This window comes from Dama dama, chromosome 12 (genome assembly GCF_033118175.1).
Source record: "Dama dama isolate Ldn47 chromosome 12, ASM3311817v1, whole genome shotgun sequence".
In the NCBI taxonomy this organism is placed as follows: domain Eukaryota; kingdom Metazoa; phylum Chordata; class Mammalia; order Artiodactyla; family Cervidae; genus Dama; species Dama dama.
In genome coordinates, this window is record NC_083692.1 from 51,194,302 (window position 1) to 51,210,774 (window position 16,473).

At 41.6% G+C, this 16,473-nt stretch overlaps 1 protein-coding gene across 1 annotated transcript in view; it reads right to left on the reverse strand.

Annotated features, from left to right (window-relative positions):
* The window catches only part of MYO1E (myosin IE), a 212,651-nt gene that overhangs the window by 108,447 nt on the left and 87,731 nt on the right, over window positions 1-16,473 (reverse strand). The window contains exons 2-3 of the mRNA XM_061157271.1: window positions 9,944-10,087; window positions 2-91 (exon numbers count right to left, since the gene is read on the reverse strand). Of these exons, the coding sequence (XP_061013254.1) occupies window positions 2-91; window positions 9,944-10,087 (234 nt within the window). The remainder of the gene's footprint in view (window position 1; window positions 92-9,943; window positions 10,088-16,473) is intronic.

Sequence of the window (16,473 nt, forward strand, 5' to 3'; positions counted from 1 at the left end):
CCGCTCCTTGGTACATTTCAATTTCCTTTTCCCCAAAATATGGCATCTGCTTGAAAGGGTTGACTGAGATTAATACAGATCCTATATATGTCTGAATTTAAATCCAGTTAAGGTCTATCATTAATCTTCACAGCTACACATTAAGCAACCAGATGTTATCAAGAATTCATAATGATTGTCCCAATGAAAAGCTCATGGGTTTGTTTTCTAAAAGATTACAAATAAAGACAAAAACAATTACCAGGTAGTTCAGGTTTTGTTCTCCAGGAAGAGTAATGAACTTAATTACCAAGTATTACAAAAATAAATCATTACTTTAAGTGAATTGAAACACATTCCCTCAAGACTGGTGACATGCATGGCTAGGGTAAAACACCAAATGATCAAGGACTAAAAAGAGCAAATATTTTTTCCTTGGTATCTCTTAGGTATACTGAGAACATATTCATTTACTTGATTAATAAACAGAGGGATATAAGATGAACTGAACAGTCCTGCTCTTTAGAAGCCATGGAGAACGGAGTTGTATCCATAAGTAGAATTCAGAGAAGAAAATTACAAATGCATATACATCAGGTTGTGGAGAAGGAAATGGCAACCCACTCCAGTATTCTTGCCTGGAAACTTCCAAGGACAGAGGCATCTGATGGACTGCAGTCCATGGAGGACTCCAAGAATCGGACACAACTGAGCATCTGAGCATAGATCAGGTTTAGGGAAGAAGGTGTTATTTATGTATGGGAAATTCTGGAAAGCCCCTCGGAAGAAAATGTGTTACTTATGTCCCCAAAATGAAGTGCTATTATAACATACAAAATATTTCTATTTATCATTCAATAATCAACTAGCTCGAATTAGATGTCTACAACTTGCCAGGCACTGTTACATATGCTGGGGATATACAGCAGTGGACAAAACAGAACAGATGTAAAAATATCATTAAAAAATGCAAACATCAACAAAAAACAAAACATACACAATACTCAAAATTGTTTCTTTTAATCAATGACTTCAAAATGTTTAGAAATTTTGCAGTTAAGAATGTAAAGCTAGGTCTTCCCTGGTGGTCCTGCGGTTTAGACTCTGCCTCGCAATGCAGGGGACACAGGTTCGATCTCTGAAAGCTGTGAGATTTCCTTCCCCAAGGGGACATTTATATATTAGGACCTGAGTGTCAAATAGAGCAACACAGGAAAGTGTGATCAGATTACCAAGCTCCCTATGCCCAGTTCTATTCTACTCTGGCCTTGGGCAAGTCTCATCTCTACGTGGTGGTGATTGGATCATGAGGGTAAATAGAACCTACTTGATAGGTTTTGTTATGAGAATTAAGCAATACAGTATCAAATGCTCAGTACAATGTCTGATATGTAGTAGAGGCAGTTTCCTTAATTCATATACTTCAAAATGCTCACCGTGTCACCTCTGAGAAGCAGTGTTAGTGTTATTGAATACAAATGAGTCAAGTGTGGAATGGATCATATAATATTTAAAAAATAATATTGATACATGAAGGGGAAAATGGGGAATGATTTGGCTGCAATTTTGCTTGCTTTTTCACTAAACAGAAAAGATTTGCAGACTCAAAAGGGCTGAACGTGAAATACTCAGTTCAGTTTAGTCACTCAGTCGTGTCTGACTCTTTGCGTGAAATACTGGGTTGGCCAAAAAGTTCATTCAGCCAACCCAGTAGCAGTAGAGAAGATAGGTCCCTTTTCACAGGACACCCAGATGCACCCTGCACTGCTCAGGCGCAGGGGCAGACCATGGCACTGAAAGAAAACGCAGATGAGGCAGTGAATCGTAACTGAAAATCACTCCAGAATCACGGAAGAAGGGCCAAGAGAAAACATGGTTCCAAGCGCCAAAGTCAGAGGAGGCCAACAACAGATTAGAAGCCGACTTTTTTTGAGGTAAGATTTAGAACAGATTTATTGTTAGATTTAGTAAGCAGGTCATAAGTGTGAGTGGTGTTACAGCCAAGACTCAACAAGCGTTGATAAAAACAAACACTGATCGAACACATAGATGTATAGATCACATTGATCTAAGTTCCCGATGAAAACCTTGATACTATTTTAATCCTATTTTACTAGGAGGAAACTGAGGCATGAGAAATTTTCAATATTCAGAAAATACAGCATTGCTATGATCACATTCATTTCAGAAGAAGGCGATGTCTACGCCTACATCTGGAGGCTGTAATGGGACTGTAATGGGACTGTAATGGAGCTGTAATGGGACTACTATGAATGCCACCTGAATGAACTGATCACTGCATTCAGAGAATACAGAGCTGCCAGAGGGGGACTGGCAAGAGTGTACTCATTGAAGAAGACCCTGATGCTGGGAAAGATTGAGCACAGAAGAGAAGGGGGCAACAGAGGTTGAGATGGTTGGATGGCATCACTGACTCAGTGGACATGACTTTGAACAAACATCAGGAAATAGTGAATGACTGGGAAGCCTGATATGCTGCAGGCCATGGGGTCGTAAAGAGTTGGACACAACTTAGTGACTGAACAACAGAGAGGAGACTTTCTTAATGGTCCAGTGATTAAGACTTTGCCTTCCAATGCAGTGGGTGCAGGTTCCATCCCTGGTTAGGGAACTAAGAACCCACATGACTTATGGCCAAAAAACCAACACATTAAACAAAAGCACTATTATAACAAATTCAATAAACACTTTAAAAATGGTCCACATTAAAAAAAAAAAAATCTTGGAAAAAAAAAAAAGAGTTCCTAGAGGACCTGAGCTATAGAGGCAAATTTGGAAAGCTCAGCAGTGGCCACAGGACTGGAAAAGATTAGTTTTCACTCCAATCACTAGGAAAGGCAATGCCAAAGGATGCTCAAACTACCACACAATTGCACTCATCTCACACGCTAGTAAAGTAATGCTTAAAATTCTCCAAGCCAGGCTTCAGCAATATGTGAACCGTGAACTTCCAGATGTTCAAGTTGGTTTTAGAAAAGGCAGAGGAACCAGAGATCAAATTGCCAACATCCAATGGAATATCAAAAAAGCAACAGAGTTCCAGAAAAACATCTATTTCTGCTTTATTGACTATGCCAAAGCCTTTGACTGTGTGGATCACAATAAACTGTGGAAAATTCTGAAAGAGATGGGAATATCAGACCACCCGACCTGCCTCTTGAGAAATCTGTATGCAGGTCAGAAAGCAACAGTTAGAACTGGACTGAAACAACAGACTGGTTCCAAATAGGAAAAGGAGTACGTTAAGGCTGTATATTGTTACCCTGCTTATTTACCTTATATGCAGAGTACATCATGAGAAACGTTGGGCTGAATGAAGCACAAGCTGGAATTGAGATTGCTGGGAGAAATATCAATAACCTCAGATATGCAGATGACACCACCCTTATGGCAGAAAGTGAAGAACTAAAGAGCCTCTTGATGAAAGTGAAAGAGGAGAGTGAAAAGTTGGCTTAAAGCTCAACATTCGGAAAACAAAGATCACGGCATCCGATTCCATCACTTCATGGCAAATAGATGGAGAAACAGTGGAAAACAGTGGCAGACTTTATTTTTTTTGGGGGGGGGGCGCTCCAAAATCACTGCAGATGGTGACTTCAGCCATGAAATTAAAAGATGCTTGCTCCTTGGAAGAAAAGTTATGACCAACCTAGACAGCATATTAAAAAGCAGAGACATTACTTTGCCAACAAAGGTCTTTCTAGTCAAGGCTATGGTTCTTCTAGTAGTCGTGTATGGATGTGAGAGTTGGACTATAAAGAAAGCTGAGTGCCGAAGAACAGATGCTTTTGAACTGTGGTGTTGGAAAAGAGTCTTGAGAGTCCCTTGGACTGCAAAGAGATCCAACCAGTCCATCCTAAAAGAAATCAGTTCTGAATGTTCATTGGAAGGACTGATGCCGAAGCTAAAACTTCAATGCTTTGGCCACCTGATGCAAAGAGCTGACTCGTTTGAAAAGACCCTGATGCTGGGAAAGATTGAAGGCGAGAGGAGAGGGGGACGACAGAGGACGAGATGGTTATATGGCATCACCAACTCAACGGACATTGAGTTTGAGTAAACTCCGGGAGTTGGTATGGACAGGGAGGCCTGGCATGCTGCAGTCTGTGGGGTTGCAGAGAGTTGGAGTGACTCAGTCACAACTGAGTGACTGAACTGAACTGAACCCAACCTTGGTTCTCCAGTAAATAAATCTGGATTGGGTTAACATAAGAACTCCTATAGGAGGCAACATTTTTTTTTTTTTTTAACTGTTAATAATCTGCTATGTTGCTATGTGAAAAGACAAAGTCTTGATTTTCACTAAGTAGTCTACATAAATTCTGACAAGGAGATGTTCAGAGAAAAAAAAAAACTTCTTTTGGAGTATTCTAGGCCAATCATGAATCAGTCGTGAGTCAGACTGGAAGAAGGATCTCAGTAGGGCTTCTCATGGGAAGTATTATTTGAGGGGGGACTCTTGAAAAGCAAAGTTTGGTTCGAAATGGATAATGTATCTTCTATCTACACTAAGTAGCTACAAATTTACTTAAATCAGAATGGAGACAAGAGAATTTTATTTGGAATTTAAAGGAAACAAACGTATTTTTCCCACCTGCCTGGGTCTGCAGATACCTCAGCTGCTTTCAAGAGAGCACAGGTCTCCTCCTGGGTTGGGCCACTTCCCAGATAACTCCAATACTCACTCCCACTCTTTGCTGCATAATTCAGGTGTGCCTTTGGAAAAAGCTGTTCCATCACTGTCTCCACCCACATAACTTTTGGCTAGAAAGGTGTGGCCCAAGTGTAACTTTCAAATTGTATGGAGATACACAAGGCTATGATTTAAAAAAAAAGAAATAAAATAAATGCCATTTTACTATTGCCAACAGAATATGCAAGACAGAAGAGAGCCAACAGATCTTTAACTGACTGGCTCCCAAATGTTTGTCCGTGGATCCATAAGCTTTCATTGATCTGCAAAAAGAATGACAAAAAGAGAAACAGAGCCCTCAATTTTTCATAAAGTCCAATTTTTTCAGTATAAAGGGCCATCCTTTACTCTTAAACTATTTCCTTTCTATTTTGGGGGTGTTAAAATATTCTTTCTTTTATGAAATGTGATGGTAGCACAGCGTCTATAAATTTTTTTTAATGGTCTTATAAGGAAAAGTTTTAACTTTTTTTATATTTAAAACAGCTCATACTCTATTTTATTTTTTAAACTTTAAACTTTTTATTTTGTTTTGGGGTATAGCCGATTAACAATGTTGTGGTAATTTCAGGTAAACAATGAAGGGACTCAGCCATACATACACATGTACCGATTCTCTCCCAAGCTCCCCTCCTATCCAGGCTGGCCCATAACACTGAGTTATGTTCCATGAGTTATGAGTTCTATGTGCCATACAACAGGTCCTTGTTGGTTATTCATTTTGAATATAGGAGTGTGTGCATGACCTTCCCAAACTCCCTAACTATCCCTTCCCCCTGGCAACCATAAATTTGTTTTCCAAGTCTCTGAGTCTCTTTCTGTTTTGTAACAAGAGTTTAACATTTTTAAAAAACATTTTAATAGCCAGTATTCCCTCTAACTGTCCACACTGATCTAGTCAACCTCCCTGGATTCATCACTGAGGTGGGGCAGGGAGGTGAGGTGATGTGTGAAGTCACATATGTGGAAATGATGGAACTTGAGCCCCTGGCTTTGGCCATCAGACCCACATTCATCTCACTGCAGCAACATCCCCCCCCCAACCCCAACATGAACTGGCAGCAAAGGGCCAAACCTCATTTGGAACAAGGGCACTGCTTTGAGCTCTGGTTGGTCTGGCACAAGTGTCTCAACTCCTAATTGTAGGGTTGAAAACGCCAAGCACACTTGAGTGTGGTCTTTGAGGAAAAACAAGTTTGGAGAAAGTTGGACCCAATGAGGCCATGGTGCTTTGTTCAAGAACTATTTTTGTCAGCCAAGTGGCTGTAAGTGATGTCTCACCAAGCAGAGGGCGAACACAGCAAGGTCCCTCCTATATTTTAGAACTGAAATTGTAAGGGTGGCAACACTTAGGAAAAATAGACAGGAAATGAAACCTTCCTGGTCCTAGGATAAATAACTGAAAAAAATGGGTTTTCCTTGGTTGACAACGTTTGCATTTTCTAAGCAGATCTTTTTTTCCACTGTGGAACAAAGAAATGTGCAGTCAGCCTGAATGCATTAACCACTGATTGTTCCAAAGGCTGACCTTCAGCACAAGACAATGCGCTGCTATTAGATGCAGAAGAGGTCAAATGAACAATATTATAACTTAATCTAAAATTGAATCTCTTCTCGTCTTCACTATTGAGCTAGAAGAGAGGGAGGGGAAACTCATTTACAATACCAATGCGATCCTATCATAATAATATTCCCTTGGCATTGAACTGATAAAGGAGGCTCTTATCTCCTATTTAGAGGAAAAGATTCCCAGTTAGACCCTTGGTATTATTTCATAAACATCCAAAAGAGCCACCAAGCTTCCTCAAAGCTGAAAGCTGCTCTGTGCTATTGCTGGAAAGCACACTGATGTCGAATTTCTCATATACTGAGTGGGAAGAGATTTCTACAACACAAAGTCTATTAGTGGTCAACTAACTCATTTCCTTGGTAGAACACATGATTAGTCAGTCATTGATTCAAAGACATTAATTCAAAGAAATCAGCCCCCTCTGTGTGAGTCATTTTAGAATTCTGCTGTCTGAATATAAAAAGCAAGACTTCATAGTCAACAGATTTTCAACAAACACTTAATATAATGCACCATGCCAAGAATTATGTGGAAAAGAAATAAACAATGCAGGATGGTGCCACTGTTCAGCTAAAATGAATAAAAAGGCACATGCATGTATACACATGTCTTGCTGTTGTTTAGTTCACCAGGGAAGCCCATACATATATGTCTATATGTGATTAAACTGAAAAATACATTAGGTTACTAGGAGCAAACTTTATATGGTGGGATCCCAAGGGATTTTAGTGTTCTTTCTAGTTAACTGCATTTTGTAGATCATGTTAAATGAACATTTATTGCTTTAAAGTTGTTTTTAAACTTCACTTTTAAAAAGATATGTAAAGGACACAATCCCTGTTCTTAAGGAATTTCTAGTGTTTTAGGGGTAAATGACCATAGGGGAAAAAGCGAGTCTGTCTGAGTTGATGATGGACAGCTGCTGATAACCACTGACATTTTTTTCTTTTCTTACCCAGCTGATCAAAAACCATGTCTACATAAATAATGAGCCCATGTTCCAAGAACATTACAATAAATAATGAGTTCAATTACATTCATTGGAAATTAGCCTTTTATGGGCTTGTCAATAAACCAATTCTCCCTTTAAAAGTTTCTATGGTAAAATGCTGTAAAGTAATTAGCCTCCAACGAATAAAAATAAATGGAAAAAAAATAAAAATAAAAGTTTCTATGGTAAAATGCATCTGAATGTCCAAAAGCAACTTTATAAATGAGTTTTTGGAACATAATTCAGAAATATGAGAGAACTTGTACACTTGCCTTAATATATGATAATAATAACTAACACTAACTATGTATTTGCTGCATTTGTTACTTCACTTCACCCTAAACAGCCTCATGTAGGAGTTTTTATCATCACTTCCATTTTACAGGTCAAGAAATCAAGGAACACAGATCACAAAACTTGTATAAGATCACCAAGTTCATGCAGATTAAGGCTCAAAGCCAGGCTGTCCAGATTCATTCCAACTTTCTCTGGTCCATCATCGGCCAGTTTCCATGGGTCTCGCACACAAAAGTTATTGAAACCTTTCAATGATAAGCCTAGATAAAGTGAGCATATTTCAACTTTTTTGCCAAATAAAACAAAAACTTACAACCGCATACAACTGCTTCCATACAATTAAAGGAAGCTCTGCACAGGTATCTAGGAGTCAGCAAATGTTCCCTGTAAAGGATCAGAGAATAATTAGTTCAGGCTTTGTGGATCACAGGGTCTGTTGCAAATACTCAAGTCTGCCACTGTAGCATAAAAGCAGTGTCAGACAACACTTTGAAACAAGTAAAACAACCAGCATGGCTGCATTCCAATAAAATCCTGGGTGGGGTTTTCTCTGTAGGCAGTGGGCTTCCACACCTGATCAAGATGCTATTATAATGTGCTTAGTGAATCCAAATATATCTATTAATACTTAAAAGCAGGGGTTTAGGGATTTAACTACCCAGATAATTGGTAAAATTTCGTATGGTAAACAAGAAACAGCACAGTATTGGTTAGAAACATCCAAGTACCTTGGAATGTTTATTAGCATAAATACCTGCTAAGTTGAGCTCCTTCCTCATCAGTGATGGAAATGATGCAAAACTACTGCTACATGTTTATAGATGCTTTTATCTAAGAGTAAGAGGAGCAGTGTAAATAATACACAGAAGCTATGGATGTGAAGACTTTACCTCCCCAAGGTTTAGAGGTTAAAACCTAAAAAGGTATGTTACAGTGGTTGCAAAGACTCCACTTTTAATGGCCATCCAGAACACCATACTCTCAGAAGCCACCAACGGCATCACCACCAAGAGCATGCTATACAGCTTTTCACAGACTCCTGCTTGTCTATGACCAATTCTACAATAATTATACTAAAATAACTTTACATAGTTGCACCAAACAGAACTCCTGAATCCTGCAGGAACTTAAGCAACTATCATAGCTCTCTATGAAGTTTATAATGAAGTCAACACACATTTGAATCAAATTTCCGTTCTGAATGTTTTCCAGTCCTACCCAAAATGGCATCTGGCAAGCTAAGACTGAAACATAAAGCACAACTCAAGAACGTCAGACATTTTCAGTAATTGATCTTCGCTTCTCTTATTTCTTTTAGTAAACTAAGAATGCAGAAAAACAGGCAAAATGGCATATATTTTGCATGAGGCAATCTTTTTTAAACCTTTTAAGTCTGGACTTATCAGTCTCTGCTTTGCAATTAGGGAACACTACTGATAGAATTCTGCAGATCAGGACATTCTTTAGGAAGAGCACAGGTTTTAGACACCACGTGTGTGGCTAGAGCACATCAAAGGTACAGTGCCATGGACTGAAATAGAGAATACTGGCTTCATCTTTGTTTTCCCCACACAGTGTGGCGTTTGGGATCTGAGTTCCCTGACCAGGGATTGAACCTGTGCTCCCTGCAGTGGAAGCACAGAGTCATAACCACTAGATCTCCAGGGAAGTCCTTGGCTGCATCATGATTTTGAGGCAGGAAGATACTTTAAACTAAAAACACCAGGAAAAAACTTTAGCCCCGTAGCACTGAAACATATAATTACCATATGTAAAATAGACAGCTAGTGGGAAGTTGCTATATAACACAGGGAGCTCAATCCAGGGCTCTGTGACAACCTAGAAGGACGGAGTGAGGGGAGGGGAAGAGGGCGGTTCAAGAGGGAGGTGTGTTAGTCACTCAGTCATGTCCAGCTCTCTGTGACCCCATGGACTGTAGCCCACCAGGCTCCTCTGTCCACGGGATTCTCCAGGCAAGAATACTGGAGTCGGCTGCCATTCCTTTCTCCAGGGGATCTTCCCAACTGAGGGATTGAACCCGGTCTCCTGCACTGCAGGCAGATTCTTTATCATCTGAGCCATGAAGGAAGCCAAGAGGGATGGGATATATGTACACTTGTGGCTGATTCAGGTTGCTCTGTATGGTAGAAACCAACACAGTATTATAAAGCAAATGTCCTCCAATTAAAAATAAATTAAAAAAAGAAAAACAACTTTAGCACCATCTTTGCCCTTCCCATAGCCTGAATCAAGCAGCAAAAAGTACAAAGCCACATTCTGAAATAGTGAAAATGACTTGAACACATAAGCATCAGTTTGGAATTTCAGATGGTCTCTTACTTAGATGTCATCTTATTAAGATGACACGTCGGAAGGAACCAATAAAGGATACAAAAATGTAGTCGTCCATGTATCTCTTCTTTAGATTCTCCACGATGGCATTCTCTGTGATCTTGGAGAGCAAGACCATGTCATCCACGCCACTGTGCTTGACATTGTGGCTCTGCCAGTGGTACCGGTAGGCTCCTTTGCTTCCCTGCAAACAGAAGACACACAATTATGAGGATGGTTCATTTTCTCCTGGAGGGAAAAAAAACTGTTACTAAGTTCCCAAATATTCTTATATCCAATAAGAACACGCAAAGCAAACAAGCATCTTGCTATCTAGATTCAGATTTCAGCTTTGCCACCTAAGTGAAGTGGGGAAAGGTGATCTAAGCTTTTGTGTTACTTAAGCTTCTCTCTTTAACAAAAAATGGGAAAAATAAGACCCAGTTCACAGAGTTGCTGTGAGGATTAAATAAAACAACACATAAAGCACCGTGCAATATCCAGAGTATGGCACAGTAAATGATCAATAGGCTTGGATAATTCCTTCAAACTTACTGTAGAATTAACTGGCAAAATAAGCAATGAAATAGAAACATTCCAGACTTGTTTTGCAAATTACATGACAGAACTCAGAAGTGGAAAGAATATGCATCCCACAATGGTTATGTCATGTGGTCATAATTTCTTAAGCCACCTGAATTGCTTTCCACCCATAAACTTATCACTGTTGATGCAATATTAACTTTCCACATTCAAAGATCAGCCTTCCCAGGTAGCTCAGTGGATAAAGAATCTGCCTGCAATGCAGGAGACATAAGAGATGCAGGTTCAATCCCTGGGTCAGGAAGATTTCCTGAAGAAGGGCATGGCAGCCCACTCCAATATTCTTGCCTGGAGAACCCCATGGACAGAAGATCCTGGTGGGCTACAGTCCATAGTGTCACAAAGAGTTGGACACAACTGAAGTGACTGAGCATACACACACACATTCAAAAGATAAGCTACATTTTGATGACTGATCATACATGGAAATAGACAGGATGGCCTAAACATGAACACAGAACATGCTATAGACAGAAGAACCTCATCTGATCCCACGGCCTCCTTGGCTAGGTAGAGCCCTTGTCTGCTTACTGGATTTACAACTTAACACCAGGGGTGGCTCTGAGCACCAGACAGGATTTCCTATCACTTGGTATTTCTGCCATGGGATCCCCGTGTGTTGGGCTATTTGCCACGCCCTGGGATTAAGGGCAGATGGGAACACCACGGTGGCTGCACTTGGGGAGTTTCTGAAGGACACTAGATATCCATCAAATTATTCATAAGTTGTGTGTCAGCAACAGTCAATCTGTAAACATGTGTAAAATGGGTGTTCCAAGAGTGGGTGGAGAGTCCTTTGCCCCGGGAGAGACGGAAACCACTTCCTGGAGAAGGTGCCATGAGAAATGGATCTGTAATATTTTGAATTTGCCAGACAAGACTAGACAAAGAAGGACGTTCATTATAATCTACACTCACAGGCAATAAAAAAAGTCAATGCATATGAAATAATGACAAATAACACATGACAAGATATTGGAAGGCTCTTTCTTCCCTTGGAGTTCTCTGTACATTCTACTGGACTTCTCACACACTGGACCAGGGTGGTGGGCCCTGAACTGAACAAGACTGGCTATTCTCCCTCCTCAGGAATTCACTTTTGGGGGGAGCTTCCTTTTGGAGGAGGGAGTCTGAATAAAGAAGAAGAAAAATTCTGAACAAGGGTATCTAGAAAGGCCACCTGTCAAATGTCAAAACTGGGATGAGAAAAGGCAATAGGCTCTTTGAGAGAAGGGGGAGGTGGAAGGAAACAGGATAGGTAACATTTTAAATTTCCCTTTAAAAAACTGCATAATGTTTTCTCTGTGGGAGATATGGGTCCTTTGATAACAGCAAATTCTAAGAGTTTCTGGGAAAGAAACTATTATAAAACCAGCCAAGGAAGGGGCCATCGTGGGAAAAGCATAGCGCCATGGGTTCAAGCTCCAAAAAGGCGTTCGGGAAGGCTTGCCACCCATGCTGCCTTGCAGAGGGAAATATTACATGATATATTTGACTTTCTCAGAACCACATGCAGCATCAGTTCTACAAAATTACCTCAAACCTCACCATTCTCCTTCCTCTTGTGGCAAAACAGAAAGCACTGGCCACAGGATGACTCACTGGGTCTCAATCGAAGGTCCCCAGTCTATTTCCAACCAGATAAAGATTCCTGGAGACTCCTCTGCCCTCCCTCCTTTGCCAGCTTGAATATTCTTTCTGGACGCCTGCAAAACTTGCTATGCAGAGAAATCTAAGGTCCTGGAGTAATTAACCAGTATGTGTGTTTCTTTTCAACACCAATAAATATCCATCTACTTAAAAGGGGGCCAAAATGTTATTTTCTCTTTAAAAATAGAAGCACAGTTGAACAAAACAGGAGGGCTACTAATAAGTTGTTATTTAACGTCTACAAAGGGCAAGAAATGGGGGAGCTCTATGTCACAGTGATGTGTTTCTACAGATCCACAGAAATGCCTTCTCAATGCAACCCAAGTCCGTCTTGGTGTCCAATCTAACTGTCTTTTCCCTCTCTCTCACTGCAGAGTGATACATTACTGTCTGTCCCAACTCAAAGGCAGTGTCCTCTTTCTCCTGGCAGTTACTCCCCAGTACAACAGAACTCCTTGTGTGGAGTTTCAAATATTCCTCCACACAAACAAAGTTCCGCTGGCTGGTTCTCCAGACTTCTATCTACAAGAGGATAAGGAACCAATAGAATGACTGACAGTTACTATGAGCAAGGCAGTGAGTCATTCGATTTGAGACGAATGCTCTTTTGGCCATTCCAAACAACACTAAGAGCGAGAGGGAGCAATCAGGGCCTTCAGAGGGGGAAGGCTGACCTGCCCAGAGTGCCAAGGGCAAGGTCAGAACCCACGCATGGGTAAATAAAAGCTGGGAGAGAGGGCTGGGCTGGGCAGTTCTAGCAGAGGGTGAGAACCGGATCAGGGAGCCTGGAAACCAAACAGGGATGCACAGGCTTCCAGTCCAGCCCAGGGAAGCTTAAATGTTCCCCACAGCGAAAAAGAACAACAGTTTTCTGTTTTCCTGTAGGGGACCACAGAGTTTGATCAGACAGTGACTTTCCCAGAGGCCTTCCTTGGAACAGTCACAGACAGTGAGTATGTGGGAAACAGTGGGAAGTGGTTGTCATCTTACAACCCTGGACAATATCCTCAGAAGCAGAAGCTGAGAGTTGCCATCAGGTCACAAACTATGGTCCTAGGATTATGTGGATAAGAATGGCGCTCCTGGTGGCACAGACCCTCAACCCATTTGCTTCTTCCTCCTGCCCCTAACTGGGAGGGAAGGGGCAGGACAGGCTGCCACACCTGCTGCGGCAGGACCTGAGGGACGTCCCCATCTGGGTGAGGAGGGACATTTTTCCTCATGGCCAAGGTCCAGGCTACCCAGGCCAGCACCTGCACGAGACTCCGCTTCCTTCTCTTCTATGGACTTTCTGGGTGGGTAACACCTTTTTGTTTCCCAACCAGAAAAGGAAATATTTGAATAAGTAGGGGCACTCAGCAAGGTATTTCATTTCCTAACAGCTCTTGGTGGGTGAAGCACTGTTGTACAAAGGACAGGAATGTGGTTGCTGATGCCCCAGCAAAGAAATGATAATAATGATAATAACAATGATAATGATGATGATGATAAAAGGTTACTCCTAACCCTGACAACAATTACAAGTTCTGAAAGAGAAGGACTTCCCCGGCAGTCCTGTGGTTAAGTCTCCACACTTCCAAAATAAGGGGCATGGGTTCGATCCCCGGTGTGGGAACAAGGAATCCACATGCTACACAGTGTGGCCAAGAAGGAAAAAAAAAAGAAAATATGAACGAGATACTTCCCACTAGGTAAAGATTGAGTGCAGACTTTCTCAGGTCCATAGTTACTTTCTAACTATGAATCAGCTGATTAAAAAGCATGGATTCATATTCAAGTTTTAAAACGTGGGGTGCGCCCACATCCACATAAGGCCTGGCGTACTCCTCACATTTAAGAAGTGACACCAAGACACAGAAGTACCTCATGCGGAGGAAGAAGCCAGGGCACTGATTTTAAAAGGCGGAGTGTCACGAACTGGTGTGTGTTCAGCAGGGTGGGGACCGGGATGAGCAAAGATGAGTCAGCACACAAAGGCAGGTACTGTCCTGAAAGCCAACCTCCACTCCCACAGAGAGGGCCCCGGGCAGCCCTGCCCACAGCCAGGGCGCTCCACACTCTCACTGGTGTCTCTGAGCACTTTCCTTCCTTGGTTCATCCTGGAGGGAGGAGATGATCATATCCTGGGTAACGTGACTTCTTCAAGTGCCCTTAAGATGCCCAGGAAAGGGAGGCCACCAAGCATGCTGTGTAAACACAAGAGGCTCAGTGTTGGGCAGGGCCTAGGAGAGGGGTGGCCACACTCACCCTTGCTCTCCTGTAGGGAGAGTATTTGTTGTTGTTCAGTCTCGTGACCCCATGTCCTTCACTATCTCCTGGAGTTTGCTCAAACTCATGTCCATTGAGTCAATGATGCCATCCAACCATCTCATCCTCTGTCGTCCCCTTCTGCCCTCAATCTTTCCCAGCATCGGGGTCTTTTCCAGTGAGTCAGCTCTTTGCATCAGGTGGCCAAAGTATTAAGAGTTTCAGCTTCAGCAACAGATCTTTGAACAAATATTTAGGGTTGATTTCCTTTAGGATTGACTGGTTTGACCTCCTTGCAGTTCAAGGGACTCTCAAGAGTCCTCTCCAGCACCACAGTTCAAAAGCATCAATTCTTCAGCACTCAGCCTTCTTTACGGTCCAACTCTCACATCTATACACAACTACAGGAAAAAGCATAGCTTTGGCTATATGGATCTTTGTCAGCAAAATGATGTCTCTGCTTGTTAATACACTGTCTAGGCTGGTCATAGCTTTTCTACTAAGGAGCAAGTGTCTTTTAATTTCATGGCTCCAGTTACCATCTACAGTGATTTTGGAGCCCAAGAAAATAATGTCTGTTATTGTTTCAACTGTTTCCCCATCTATTTGCCATGAAGTGATGGGACCAGATGCCATGATCTTAGTCTTTTGAATGTTGAGTTTTAAGCCAGCTTTTTCACTCTCCTCTTTCACCTTCATCAAGAGGCTCTTTAGTTTCTCTTTGCTTTCTGCCATTAGGGTGGTGTCACCTGCATATCTGAGGTTATTGATATTTCTCCCAGCAATCTTGATTCCAGCCTGTGCTTCATTCAGCCCAACATTCTGCAGGATGTACTCTGCATGTAAGGTAAATAAGCAGGGTGACAATATACAGACTTGACGTACTCCTTTCCCAATGTTGAACCAGTCCGTTGTTCCATGTCGGGTTCTAACTGTTGCTTCTTGATCCACATACAGATTTCTCAGGAGGCAAGTAAGGTGGTCTGGTATCCCTATCTCTGTAAGAATTTTCCAGTTTGTTTTGAACCACAGTCAGAGGCTTTAGGGACTCTCAGGAGGCCTCTCCAGCACCACAGTGTGAAAACATCGATTCTTTGGCGAGGTATCATGAAGAGAGTTGTGTGGGACTAGGGATAGAAACTAAAGTCACACAGACCAATACAAATGCTGTTAACTAAACAGAAATAATGGGCATACTCTCTTTGATCCAGCACCTTTATTTTAAAGAATTCACCTTAAAATCTACCAAGGATGCCAAGATGTATATAAAGGGTTCTTCACTGCAGTGAAGTGTGTAATGGGGAAAAGTGGACACAGGGTTTGAAGACCTATCAGATCATGGCACATCCTGAGAGGAGTTCCATGTCACTGGAAGGAATCTGCCTGTGCTGACTTGGAAAGTTCTTCAAGACCCACAGATGTATGAAAACAGCAATCAGTATGTGAAGTAAGTATTGAATGACACATTAAAAGACATGTGTTGTAATTGTTTTCTTGAAAGATACACAAGGTTGCATCAGGGAGAAGGCCTGGGGAGAAAAGGTGACATTTACTCTCCATTTTAAACTTGGCAGCACAGTGTACTTTTTTATTGCTGTTTTAAACCATATGCATGTGTAAGTAAAATTTAAAAATAAACAAGTGTTGGGGACTTCCTTGCTGCTACAGTGGATAAGAATCCACCTGCCAATGTAGGGGACAAAGGTTCGATCCCTGGTCAGGGAAGATTCCACATGTCCTGGAGCAACTAAGCCCATGTGCCACAACTACTGAGCATGCATGCTGCAACTACTGAAGCCTGTGTGCGTAGAGCCCGTGCTCCACAACAAGAAAGGCCACTGCAGTGAGAAGCCAGTGCACTGCAACTAGAGAAATGCCCCCACACAGCAACAAAGACCAGTGCAACCAAAAATAAGTAAATTAATTAATTAATACAAAATAGAAGTGTTGAATATGATGCCAGTGAAATCAAGCATTTTCTGGGGATGGTGATTTCCAAAAAACCTGGGACTAGAATGCCCCCAATGTTATAAGCAAATCACCCCCAAAGAGAGAGAAACCATATTCTTATTGTCAACAATGGACAATGGG